The sequence below is a fragment of the Salvelinus alpinus genome, chromosome 31, assembly GCF_045679555.1.
Source record: "Salvelinus alpinus chromosome 31, SLU_Salpinus.1, whole genome shotgun sequence".
In the NCBI taxonomy this organism is placed as follows: Eukaryota; Metazoa; Chordata; class Actinopteri; order Salmoniformes; family Salmonidae; genus Salvelinus; species Salvelinus alpinus.
Window position 1 is genome coordinate 704424 of NC_092116.1, and position 14004 is coordinate 718427.

The window sequence follows — 14004 nt, forward strand, 5'->3', positions numbered from 1 at the left end:
TGGCAGTTCTTGAAACAAACTGGTGTGCCTGGCACCTATTACCATACCCTGTTCAAAGGCACTTAAATCTTTTGTCTTTCCCATTCACCCTCTGAATGGCACACATACACAATCCATACACAATCTGGCCTGTTTTCCGGACCTCTGGCAGTCTCTATGGGGGTACCACAGGGTTCAATTCTCGGGCCGACTCTTTTCTCTGTATATATCAACGATGTCGCTTTTGCTGCGGGTGATTCCATGATCCACCTCCACGCAGACAACACCATTCTGTATACATCTGGCCCTTCTTTGGACACTGTGTTAACTAACCTCCAAACGAGCTTCAATGCCATACACCACTCCTTCTGTGGCCTCCAACTGCTCTTAAATGCTAGCAAAACCAAATGCATGCTTTTCAACCGTTCGCTGCCCGCACCCGCCCGCCCGACAAGCATCACTACTCTGGACGGTTCTGACCTAGAATATGTGGACAACTACAAATACCTAGGTGTCTGGCTAGACTGTAAACTCTCCTTCCAGACTCATATCAAACATCTCCAAACCAAAATCAAATCTAGAATCGGCTTTCTATTTCGCAACAAAGCCTCCTTCACCCACGCCGCCAAACTTACACTAGTAAAACTGACTATCCTACCGATCCTCGACTTCATCTACAAAATAGCTTCCAATACTCTACTCAGACTGCATCCAATTTGCTATCACAGTGCCATCCGTTTTGTTACCAAAGTGCCTTATACCACCCACCACTGCGACCTGTATGCTCTAGTCGGCTGGCCCTTGTTACATATTCGTCGCCAGACCCACTGGCTCCAGGTCATCTATAAATCTATGCTAGGTAAAGCTCCGCCTTATCTCAGCTCACTGGTCACAATAACAACACCCACCCGTAGCACGCACTCCAGCCGGTATAACTCACTGGTCATCCCCAAAGCCAACACCTCCTTTGGCCGCCTTTCCTTCCAGTTCTCTGCTGCCAGTGACTGGAACGAACTGCAAAAATCGCTGAAGCTGGAGACTTACATTTCCCTCACTAACTATAAACATCAGCTATCTGAGCAGCTAACCGATCGCTGCAGCTGTACATAGTCCATCTGTAAATAGCCCACCCAATTTACCCTACCTCATCCCCACATTGTTTTTATTTACTTTGCTGCTCTTTTGCACACCAGTATCACTACTTACACACCATCATCTGCTCATCATCATCTGCTCATCTATCACTCCAGTGTTAATCTGCTAAATTGTAATTACTTTGCTACTATGGCCTATTTATTGCCATACCTCCTCATGCCATTTGCACACACTGTATATAGACTTTCTTTTTCTTTCTATTGTGTTATTGACTGTATGCTTGTTTATTCCATGTGTAACTCTGTGTTGTTGTTTCTGTCGCACTGCTTTGTTTTGATGGAGGAATTCAGATGGAGGAATTCAGATATGACGTCTAGGGCTGGGAGTTAACAGGGACCTCACGATATGATTTTTATCACAATTCTTAGTTACTGATATGATATGTATTGCGATTCTCATGATTTTCACGATTCAATATGGCAATTTTATTGCGATTTCATGTTCCAAACATTTTGCTCACTGTATTGATTTTAATAAATCAGCCCAATCTAGTTTGTATTTTTTTCAAATTGTCGTCGTCTGCTGCAGAGATGCATGAGAAGTTCGTTTTGATAAGTCTTTGAAATAAAAGTGATGAAAACATGTTGGCTCACTATTTAAAACAAAGATGTAGAACTAGCTATAGAAGGAAAAATACCAGAGTTTTGGAGCAGGTACAGCCGACTAGCGCCAGCTAACTCTACTTAGAATAAAATAAAGTACACAATATATACTGTATATCTTTTTACAAATAGATTCTTGGAGTCAATGTATCAATATAATTTCGGCCAAAATAATATTGCGATATGTAACTGTATTGGCACAACAATAAATCAGCACAATCTACATTTTCATTTAAAAAAGTTTTTGCCGCCGTCTTGGAGCTAGAATTGGGATCATGTATGCTAAACAATGCTGATACAAAAAAGCATAACGGAGAGCAATGTATAGTACAGCAAACTTAGCAAATGAGGCAAACATGGTAAGTACATGGGGGCGGCCATCTTCATGCATGTCCGCCATTACTTTAACTCCTTTTTCCCCCATGGATTTGCCTATAGTTTGGGATTAAGAATAGCTTGAGTGGTTTTCCATTTGGCTGATAAATCTCAAGAGCCTGCTGAGAAACACATTTTTAATCAGGAGCCTATCTTGGTCAGCTATGTAATGACTGACATACAGTAGACACAGCACTGCAGTGGTGTCAGTCTCTTGAATCCATTCTCGTCAAATCATCATCACTACGACACTAATGTCTCTCTACTGTCTTCATCTGCCTGTCTCTGGATTGTAAGGCATGCTTCACATCTATGTGCTCTTTTTCTTTCTCCCTCTCTCTTTTCTTCGATGTGAAGGCTGTGAGTCCCGGGGCACCAGAGGATGAGAGCAAGCTGTCGGTAGGTCCTGTCTGGTTTGTCTATGTGTATGTCTGTGTCTCTATGGCTAGTCTAACTTCTTTCTCTCCTTCCATACTGTACTCAAGAACCATGCGTTCTCTGTTTTATGGGTCCAACCTGCCTGTAGTATCTCTATCTCTCTCGTAAAACTTTTTTATTGAACATTTATTTAACTAGGCAAGTCAGTTAAGAACAAATTGTTATTTACAATGACGGCCTACCTCGGCCAAACCAAGACAACGCTGGGCCAATTGTGCGCTGGCCTATAGGACTCCCAATCACGGCCCGGATGTGACACAGCCTGGATTCAAACCAGGGACTGTAGTGACGCCTTTTACACCAAGATGCAGTGCCTTAGACCGCTGCTCCACTCGGGTCTGTCTTTGCAATTCAAATATTACTCTCTCAGGACGTCACTAGTGCTACTGTGAGTTATTATACAATGATGCCTACAGTTTCAAACACTTGAAGACCAGTTAATATATCCAAAATGCTAAAAATAAAGTTAATGATCAGAGAGTGTTTTGCTAAAAGTCCTGAGAACCAATATAGGCAACAATGAAATATTAACTTTACATTTTGTCCAAAAAGGCCCCAAAACTGTTTTGAACAGCAAAAGGAGAATTCTCAGCGGATTCCACTAAGCTGCATCCTTGTGGCCTTTCACAAACAGCGCAGACAGTCTTGTGCGTCCCAACCCGCTCACAACCATATGGCCTTAAGAATTAGCAGCTGACACCTCCAGATTGGGCCGAAGCATCACCACAGGCCAGCCAAAGCGGGCACACTCAAAACAGCTGACGCCTATGACGGTGGCCGATATCCCACATATCTCAAGTTCAGCTCAAACCACCAGAGTAACCTTGGCAAGGCTATTTTGGCGATATCATGATGACCACTTTAGCTGTAATCGGTTGCTTTAACCTATGGAGTGGTGCATTCTGTCTGATACCCCTGGCCCTGTGCCTGTTTTAGCATTAGCTGCTATTGAATTAAGCTTACATTTAGCATGAAAGCTTCTGGCTTTCATGCAAAGGATGAACGGTGAATCATATGCAACAGAGTCTCATTAAAGATTATGGTATTAGGCACAGTAGACCTGTCAGAAAGGGCTTTGATTGCTGTGTTGGAGGTGGAACTGCGTTAGAGCTGTCAAATCCACAAGCGGCCCCTGACAATATACTGTACCTAAAGCGGACATTGCCATTGGCTGCACAGAGTTGCATTAACAGAAATTCCATGCAGCCTTAACGAAGGCAGTTGACGAAACGTGTTTTACTAGCCTGAGTTACAATACATTTTTCACATTGGAATTTTACAAACATTCACATTAATTGTGTGTTTGGTGTAGGCTTACCTTGGCCTGACAGTTTTAATAGCCGTGTAATTCTCTCTCAGAAAAGTTGAGAATTCCCTGTCATGTAGAGAGACAAGGAAGCCCAGCTAGCTTAGCTAGCCTAGCTAGCCTGTAGCCTCAAACGGAGGATGCTAACAAACGTATTCAACGCTACAGGAGTTGTGTTTATTTTGCTTTATTCCGGGGCAATGTGGATCTCCCAGACTTTCAATATAGCAACTGTTTGCTTGCAGAGGACTACAGGAGCAAAGTGGCTACTCTTAGCAAACATGTAGCAGACTTACACAAGCTACTGGGGAATCCACGGCTGCTTACATTTTCTTTCTCTTCAACCCCAGTAGCCGAACGTCGCTCTGGCCTGGTAGAAGTGTCACTGCCGTGTCGGCTCTCCATAGCCGACTGGCTGGTACTCTGCAGGGATCCCTCCCCGAAGGAGTCTTCCCCTTCCCTTGAGAATGGAGTTAGTAGGATGCTCCTGAATGACTTGGTGGATGTTCCTGTTCTCAATCCTACCAACCAGCCATGGAGATATGTCACTCGCAGTGGAAGTCGAAAACAGCAACCTCTGGCAACGGGGGCCTCCTTGTCGAAGTTAAGCCCGGACTGGACTCAGTCTAGAAACAGCTTCGCTGCCCTGAATCCAGAGGTTCTGGCGCCTTCTTCCCTGGGGGTTTCTGATATGAGATCGGATCCGGAGGTACCTGCGCCTTCTGTTCTGTCTCCCTCTCCTGTGGCTTCTACCTCAGGTTCAGATCCTCAGAGCTCCCCCTCATCAGACCGTGAGACTGTCTAATACTCCATCTCATTCATCATCCACGATGTATACTACAGCTGGCTCGGGTCCATCGGGTCCCACCGCCCTTCAGTCCTCGAGAGGTTTGTGAAAGAACGGCCGGACCTCGTCGGCCATTGCACTAGCTGTCGCCATTCGCAGCTCTATGGTAAGAAACATCTCAGTTCCTGGGGCAAAAACCCTTTGCTATCCTGGAGCATAACAAGGCTGCTTCCAACCATTCAGCGACAGCTGCCGGGAGCTGACACAGTCTATGTGGGGTCTAGGAGGGCTATGACTAACTCGGAACTGCTGAAAATTTATTTTAAAGGAGGGCTAGCTCTGAAAAATTCCCAAAAGCTGGCAATTATTTCAGGTCTGGTACCAACGTTGGGCCGTGGGTGTGGAAGATTCAGCAGGCTACTAGCATTACACACCTGGCAAAAAGTTTCCTGTAGCTCTGTTGGAATATCTTTTGTAGATAACTTTGACACCTTTTGGAAACAGAAGATGCTCTACATGAATGACGGAGTCCATCCAAATCATCTTCGCTCCTAGACTCTGTCCACACATTTCAAGGCTGCGTTGAGACAATGACTTATCAATGACTCAACCCCAGCTCAGATACCGTTGTAATGGTGAGTTGTAGTAATGCTGCAGAAAATGTACATAATCTCAGGTGTGTTGGCAGTCACAATGAAGTAACTTTTATGTCCCTCTAACTCCCCTGAATGCCTCTGTCGATCCTATATCTATTGTATACAGTAATCATGTGTCTATGAACCAGCGTTATATTGTTAGCACTGAGGCGGTGTGCCCTAGTAGGAAGTCCACTGTGTGCAGCTCACCCTGAACTATCAGCTCAAACATACAGTAAATAATAATACGCTTCCCAGTAAAGCAATACAAAAAATCTAGCATTCCAGAAAAGTGATAAAAATAGCCTACATTAACATATATAGCCTAAGTGACAAGGTTCATGAAATCAATAACTTGCTAGTAACAGATGACATTCGTATTTTGACTATCTGAAATTCACTTAGATAATACATTTAATGATACAGTGGTAGCAATACATGGCTTTAACATCTACAGAAAAGACAGAAACACCAATGCGGTGTTGCAGCCTATATACAGAGCCACATTTCTGTAAAGCTTAGAGAGCATCTCATGTTAAATACTATTGAAGTAATATGGCTACAGGTTCACCAGCCTCACCATTCTTGAGGGAAGCTGCTATAGACCATCAAGTGCTAACAGTCAGTTTCCGGAAAATATGTATGACATGCATGTGATTTTCAACAGAGGTATATTTTCTGGGTGACCTTAATATCGACTGGCTTTCATCAAGCTGCCCACAAAAAAAATCTGGTTAATCTGTAACCAGTGCCTGAAACTTTGTTCAGGTTATCAGTCAACCAACCAGGGTATTTACAAACAACACAGGAATTAAATTAAATCATGCATTGATCACATCTTTACTAATGTTGCAGAAATCTGCTTTAAAGCTATATCCAAATCCATCGGATGTAGTGATCACAACATAGTAGCCATATCTAGGGAAACCAAAGTTCCAAAAGCTGAACCTAATATAGTATATACACGAGGTCATACAATACGTTTTGTGGTGATTCCTATGTTGAGGATATAAATAATATTTGCAGGTCTGTGGTGTGTAATGCGGAGCAACCAGACGCTGCACTTGACACATTTATGAAATTGCTTATTCCAGTTACTAATAAGCATGCACCCATTAAGAAAATGACTGTAAAAACTGTTAAATCCCCGTGGATTGATGAGGAATTAAAGAGAGGGATGAGGCAAAAGGAATTGCAAATAAGTGTGGCTGCACGACCGATTGGCAAACGTACTGCAAATTCAGAAATCATGTGACTAAACTGAAAAAAAAGAATAAACTATACTGTGAAACAAAGATATAAAATATATAAAGAATGATAGTAAAAAGCTTTGGAGTTTGCAAAAAGGCAAACTCAGCTCCATCATGCCGACACTACACATCCAAGTATAACTGTCCAAATTATTAAAGACAAGCATTTGTAATTTTGATTTCTGAAAAGTAAGTGTGGAAGAGGTGAAACATTATTGTTGTCTATCAATAATGACAAGCCACCTGGGTCTGACAACTTGAATGGAAAATCACTGTGGAAAATAGCGGACGATATTGCCACTCCTATTTGCTATATCTTCAATCTAAGCCTACAGTTGAAGTCAGAAGTTTACATACACCTTAGCCAACTACATTTAAACTCAGTTTTTCACAATTCCTGACATTTGATCCTAGTAAAAATTCCCTGTCTTAGGTCAGTTAGGATCACCACTTTATTTAAAAAATGTGAAATGTCAGAATAATAGTAGAGAGAATGATTTATTTCAGCTTTTATTTCTTTCATCACATTCCTAGTGGGTCAGAAGTTTACATACACTCAATTAGTATTTGGTAGTATTGCCGTTAAATTGTTTAACTTGGGTCAAACGTTTCGGGTAGCCTCCACAAGCTTCCCACAATAAGTTGGGTGAATTTTGGCCCATTCTTCCTGACAGAGCTGGTGTAACTGTGTCAGGTTTGTAGGCCTCCTTGCTTGCACATGATTTTTCAGTTCTGCCCACAAATTGTCTATAGGAATGAGGTCAGGGCTTTGTGATGGCCACTCCAATACCTTGACTTTGTTGTCCTTAGGCCATTGTGCCACAACTTTGGAAGTATGCTTGGGGTCATTGTCCATTTGAAAGACCCATTTGCGAACAAGCTTTAACTTCCTGACTGATGTCTTGAGATTTTGCTTCAATATATCCACTTCATTTTCCATCCTCATGATGCAATATATTTTGTGAAGTACACCAGTCCCTCCTGCAGCAAAGCACCCCCACAACATGATGCTGCCACCCCCAGGCTTCACGGTTGGGATGGTGTTCTTCGGCTTGCAAGCCTCCCCTTTTTTTCCTCCAAACATAACGATGGTCATTATGGCCAAACAGTTCTATTTTTGTTTCATCAGACCAGAGAACTTTTCTCCAAAAAGTGTGGTCTTTGTCCCCATGTGCAGTTGCAAACCGCAGTCTAGCTTTTTTTATGGCGGTTTCGGAGCAGGGGCTTCTTCCTTGCTGAGCGGCCTTTCAGGTTGTCGATATAGGACTGGTTTTACTGTGGCTATAGATACTTTTGTACCTGTTTCCTCCAGCATCTTCACAAGGTCCTGGGATTGATTTGCACTTTTCGCACCAAAGTACGTTCATCTCCAGGAGACAGAACGTGAGCGGTATGACGGCTGCGTGGTCCCATGGTGTTTATACTTGCGTACTATTGTTTGTACAGATGAACGTGGTACCTTCAGGTGTTTGGAAATTGCTCCCAAGGATTAACCAGACCTATTTCTGAGGTCAAGGCTGATTTCTTTTGATTTTCACATGATTTCAAGCAAAGAGGCACTGAGTTTGAAGGTAGGCCTTGAAATACATCCACAGGTGCACCTCCAATTGACTCAAATGATGCCAATTAGCCTATCACAAGCTTCTAAAACCTTGACATAATATTTTGGAATTTCTAAGCTGTTTAAAGGCACAGTCAACTTGTGTATGTAAACTTGTATGTAAACTTGTATGTAGACCCACTAGAATTGTGATACAATGAATTATAAGTGAAATAATCTGTCTGTAAACAATTGTTGGACAAATTACTTGTGTCATTCACAAAGTAGATGTCATAACCGACTTGCCAAAACTATAGTTTGTGAACAAGAAATTTGTGGAGTGGTTGCTAAACTAGTTTTAATGACTCCAACCTTATTGTATGTAAACTTCCGACTTCAACTGTACGTAAATTGTGTGCCCTCAGACCTAAAGGGAAGCAAAAGTCATTCCGCTACTCAAGAATAGTAAAGCCCCCTTTACTGTCTCAAATAGCAAACCAATTCAGCCTGTTACCAACCCTTTGTAAACTTTTGGATAAAATGTTGTTTGACCAGATACAATGCTATTTTACATTAAACAATTGACAGACTTTCTGCACGCTTATAGGGAAGGACATTTAACACAAATGACTGGCTGAGGTTTGGCTGAGAGTCTGAGAGAAATTGGCTGAGAGAAATTGATGATATAAAAGTTTGTGGGAGCTGTTTTAGACTTCAGTATGGCTTTTGACATTATCGATCATAGTCTGCTGATGGCAAAACGTATGTGTTATGGATTTACACCCCCTGATATATTGTGGATAAAGAGTTACCTGTCTTACAGAACACAGAGGGTTTCTTTAATGGAAGCCTCTCCAACACAATCCAGGTAGAATCAGGAATTCCCCAGTGCAGCTGTCATGACATGTCACTGGCTCTAAGTAAAGCCTGTGTGTCTATGTATGCGGATGACTCAACACTGTACACGTCAGCTAATACAGTGGGTGAAATCATTGCAACATTTAAAAAGGGTCTGCAGCCAGTAGAATGAGTGGCAATAAATAAGTTAGTCCTAAGTATTTCTATAACTAAAAGCATTGTATTTGGGACAAATCATTCACTAAACCCTGAACCTCAACTAAATCTTGTAATAAATAATGTGGAAATTGAGTAAATTGAGGTGACTAAACTGCTTGGAGTAACCCTGGATTGTAAACTGTCATGGTCAAAAAATGTTGATGCAACAGTAGCTAAGATGGGAAGAAGTCTGTCTATAATAAAGCTCTGTTCTGCCTTCTAAACAACACTATCAACAAGGCATGTCCTACAGGCCCTAGTTTTGTCACACCTGGAATACTGTCCAGTCGTGTGGCCAGGTGCCACAAGCCTTTGTCCTTCAGGTATTTCCTTAGGGGAACAGCCAAGGACTTGAAAGGATTGTGTAAATGTGCCATTGTTTGTTGACAGCGTTGACCTCCTTTTGCAGGCTAGGCCACGACTCCAGAGAGGTGGCAGCTCAGCCTCCCTGCACAACAGCCTGATGAGAAACAGCATTTTTCAGCTTATGATCCACACACTGGACCCGCTCAGTGAAGGTAAGCAGTTATCCAACATACACAACACTGTTTCTCTATTCTTGTCTTGCTGCTAATATTTACACAAAGCGACATGGTATGCCTTGGTTTTATCTTTGCCTGGTTCACTTCCATACAGTGCCAGAAGGTTAACGTGTGTTCATAATCCCGGTTCTCTTCAGTTTAACCCAGGACTTTCTGTCACTCGACCAACATTCAATGGAGAGAGGTTGAGTTGTTGCACATACGTTTTTGCAATTAGATCGATTCTAATAGAACCATGTTCTTCATGGCTATTTGATAAATAAATATAGAACACACCATAAAACCTATATTCCGTGAAATGGAATGTATGCTGTGAAATGGATTTGTCTTCAGTCTACCATAAATGTAGCACTATCCACTACTATCCCTCTCAGAGCAGTACAGTAGTATAATGTACTTCTAGTCACTTGCTGCTCTGACTTACAGTATAGCTCTGAGAGCTGTAAATAACATTCCCAGGTTAAACCTGTGGCTTCGTCCCTATACTTTATATTGTGATTTATTGAAGCAGAATTTTGCTTGTTATTTCAGACCAGGGCTCTGTGAACATATACAGTACCACATAGGAGCCTAGTGAGGGGAGGACGGCTCATAATAATAGCTGGAATAGAGTGAATGGAATGGTATCAAACACATGGAAAGAACAGAAAGGCCCACGCACTGTACATCCCCCTAATTACCACCAAAGTTTATTTGTCACGTGCGCCGAATACAACAGGTGTAGACCTCACAGTGAAATGCTTACTTACAGGCTCTAACCAACAGTGCAATTTCAACAAACAAAAAAAGTATTAGGTGAACAATAGGTAAGTAAAGAAATAAAAACAACTGTAAAAAAGACAGTGAAAAATAACAGTAGCGAGGCTGTATACAGTAGCGAGGCTATATACAGGCACCGGTTAGTCGGGCTGATTGAGGTAGTATGTACATGTAGATATGGTTAAAGTGACTATGCATATATGACAAACAGAGAGTAGCAGTAGCGTAAAAGAGGGGCTGGCGGGTGGTGGATGGCGGGACACAATGCAGATAGCCCGGTTAGCCAATGTGCGGGGGCACTGGTTGGTTGGGGTAATTGAGGTAGTATGTACATGAATGTATAGTTAAAGTGACTATGCATATATGATAAACAGAGAGGAGCAGCAGCGTAAAATAGGGGTTGGGGGGGCACACAATGCAAAAAGTCCAGGTAGCCATTTGATTACCTGTTCAGGTACCTCTTATGGCTTGGGGGTAAAGACTGTTGAGAATCCTTTTTGTCCTGGACTTGGCACTCCGGTACCGCTTGCCATGCGGTAATAGAGAGAACAGTCGATTTTTAGGGCCTTCCTCTGACACCGCATGATGTAGAGGTCCTGGATGGCAGGCAGCTTAGCCCCAGTGATGTACTGAGCCGTACGCACTACCTCCTGTAATGCCTTGCGGTCAGAGGCCGAGCAATTGCCGTACCAGGCAGTGCTGCAACCAGTCAGGATGCTCTCGATGTTGCAGCTGTAGAACCTTTTGAGGATCTCAGGACCCATGCCAAATCTTTTTAATTTCCTGAGGGGGAATAGGCTTTGTTGTGCCCTCTTCACGATTGTCTTGGTGTGTTTGGACCATTCTAGTTTGTTGGTGATGTGAACACCAAGGAACTTGAAGCTCTCAACCTGCTCTACTGCAGCCCCATCGACGAGAATGGGGGCGTGCTCGGTCCTCCTTTTCCTCTAGTCCACAATCATCTCCTTAGTCTTGGTCACGTTGAGGGATAGGTTGTAATTCTGGCACCACCCGGCCAGGTCTCTGACCTCCTGCCTATAGGCTGTCTCATCGTTGTGGTGATCAGGCTTACCACTGTTGTGTTGTCTACAAACTTAAGGATGGCGTTGGAGTCATGCCTGGCCATGCAGTCGTGGGTGAACAGGGAGTACAGGAGGGGACTGAGTACGCACCCCTTACGGGCTCGTGTTGAGGATCAGCGTGGCAGATGTGTTGCTACCTACCCTCACCACCTGGGTGCAGCCCGTCAGGAAGTCCAGGATCCAGTTGCAGAGGGAGGTGTTTAGTCCCAGGATCCTTAGCTTAGTGATGAGCTTTGAGGGTACTGTGTCAATGAATAGCTGTTGTCAATGAATTCTCACTTAGGTGTTCCTTTTGTCCAGGTGGGAAAGTGCAGTGCGGAGTGCAATAGAGATTGCATCATCTGTGGATCTGTTTGTGCGGTATGCAAATTGGAGTGGGTCTATAGTTTCTGGGATAATGGTGTTGATGTGAGCCATGACGAGCCTTTCAAAGCACTTCATGGCTACGGACGTGAGTGCTACGGGTCTGTAGTCATTTAGGCAGGTTGCCTTTGTGTTCTTGGGCACAGGGTCTATGGTGGTCTGCTTGAAACATGTTGGTATTACAGACTCATTCAGGGACAGGTTGAAAATGTCATTGAAGACACCTGCCAGTTGGTCAGCACATGCCCGGAGCACAGGTCCTGGTAATCCGTCTGGCCCCGCAGTCTTGTGAATGTTGACCTGTTTAAAACCTCTTTGGGCTAGGCGTGCCGCTAGCGCCCCACCTCGATAACATCCGGTGAAATTGCAGAGTGCGAAATTCAAAATACAAAAATCGTAATATTAAACATTCATGAAAATACAAGTGTCTTACATCATTTAAAAGCTTAACTTTTTGTTAATCCAACCGCTTTGTCAGATTTCAAAAAGCCTTTAGTGGCGAAAGCATACCATGCGATTATCTGAGGACAGCGCCCCACATACACCAGCATTAAAAACATTTTCCAAACCATCAGAGGCTTCACAAAAGTCAGAAATAGCGATAAAATAAATCACTTACCTTTGAAGATCTTCCTCTGTTTGCAATCCCAAGGGTCCCAGATACACAACAAATGGTTGTTTTGTTCGATAAAGTCCTTCTTTATATCCCAAAAAAGTCAGTTTATTTTGCGTGTTTGATTCACTAATCCACCCGTTTCACTCGTTCAACATGCAGACAAAGGAATCCCAAAAGTTACCAATAAACTTCGTCCAAACAAGTCAAACTACATTTCTAATCAATCATTAGGTACCCTAATATGTAAATAAATGATACAATTTAATACGGAATGTAGTGTGTTCAATACCGGCGATAAATAACGAAGTGTGTGCCCTCATCCACGCGCGCCACAAGACTACAGTCCAAATGAGAGCCACCTTGAAAAAACACCTGAGAATGTGTTCTATCCAATGCTACCAATTATATGCATATCCTAGCTTCTGGGCCTGAGTAACAGGCAGTTTACTTTGGGCACGTCAGTCATCCAAACTTCCGAATACTGCCTCCTAGCCTTAAGAAGTTTTAAAGGTCTTTCTCACGTCAGCTACGGAGAGTGTGATCACACAGTCGTCCGGAAGAGCTGATGCTCTCATGCATGCCTCAGTGTTGCTTGCCTCAAAGCAAGCATAAAAGTGATTTAGCTCGTCAGGTAGGCTCGTGTCACTGGGCAGCTCGCGGCTGTGCTTCCCTTTGTAGTCTGTAATAGTTTGCAAGCCCTGCCACATAAGACGAGCATCGGAGCCGGTGTAGTACGATTCAATCTTAGCCCTGTATTGACGCTTTGCCTGTTTGATGGTTCGTCAGAGGGCATAGCAGGATTTCTTATAAGCTTCCAGGTTTGAGTCCCGCACCTTGAAAGCAGCAGCTCTACCTTTTAGTTCAGTGCGAATTTTGCCTGTAATTCATGGCTTCTGGTTGGGGTATGTACGTACGGTCACTGTGGGGACGACGTCCTCGATGCACTTAATGATAAAGCCAGTGACTGAAAAGCCAGTGACTGGTGTACTCCTCAATGCCATCGGAAGAATCCCGGAATGTTCCAGTCTGTGATACCAAAACAGTCCTGTAGTTTAGCATCTGCTTCGTCTTACCACAAGGAATCCACAAGGAAGTTCGTTAGGTCAAAGGAAACCATTTGTTTGATGTGTTTAATGTCTTTAATACCATACCTATCCATTCATCCCATTCCAGACATTACTATGAGCCCGTTCTCCAATTTAAGGTGCCACGAACCACTCACTGACAGTGAGTCATGGTGTCTACCAGTCTCCCTGCTCTGTTTCTTTCTTGTGTCACTGAGCTCACAAAAAACTGTGGGCACCTCAATACCCCATGTGAGATGAGGTCTTAATTTCCATCTCATATCTGAAGGGGAGGATGGAGTCAAATAATGCACCTGCTGTTTTAGCCGTTTGTAATTTAGTCAACTTTTTGCAAATTACAAGTCTTCAGGTATTCCCTGCTTAAGAATGGTCCTGACCATGGACTAGGTTGAAGTTATTTTCCTATCACTACTGTCTATCTTCAAAACAAAGTG

The 14004-nt window shown here is 43.2% G+C and overlaps 1 protein-coding gene across 4 annotated transcripts in view; it reads left to right on the forward strand.

The window, feature by feature from the left end:
- LOC139561834 (sodium/potassium/calcium exchanger 2-like) overlaps positions 1-14004 on the forward strand; it is a 158722-nt gene that overhangs the window by 65734 nt on the left and 78984 nt on the right. For 3 of the 4 annotated variants that reach the window (XM_071379135.1, XM_071379138.1, XM_071379137.1), the window contains exons 3-4: positions 2469-2510; positions 9533-9641. In XM_071379135.1, coding sequence (XP_071235236.1) covers positions 2469-2510; positions 9533-9641 — 151 coding nt within the window. The remainder of the gene's footprint in view (positions 1-2468; positions 2511-9532; positions 9642-14004) is intronic. The other variant, XM_071379136.1, reaches the window with a different exon arrangement.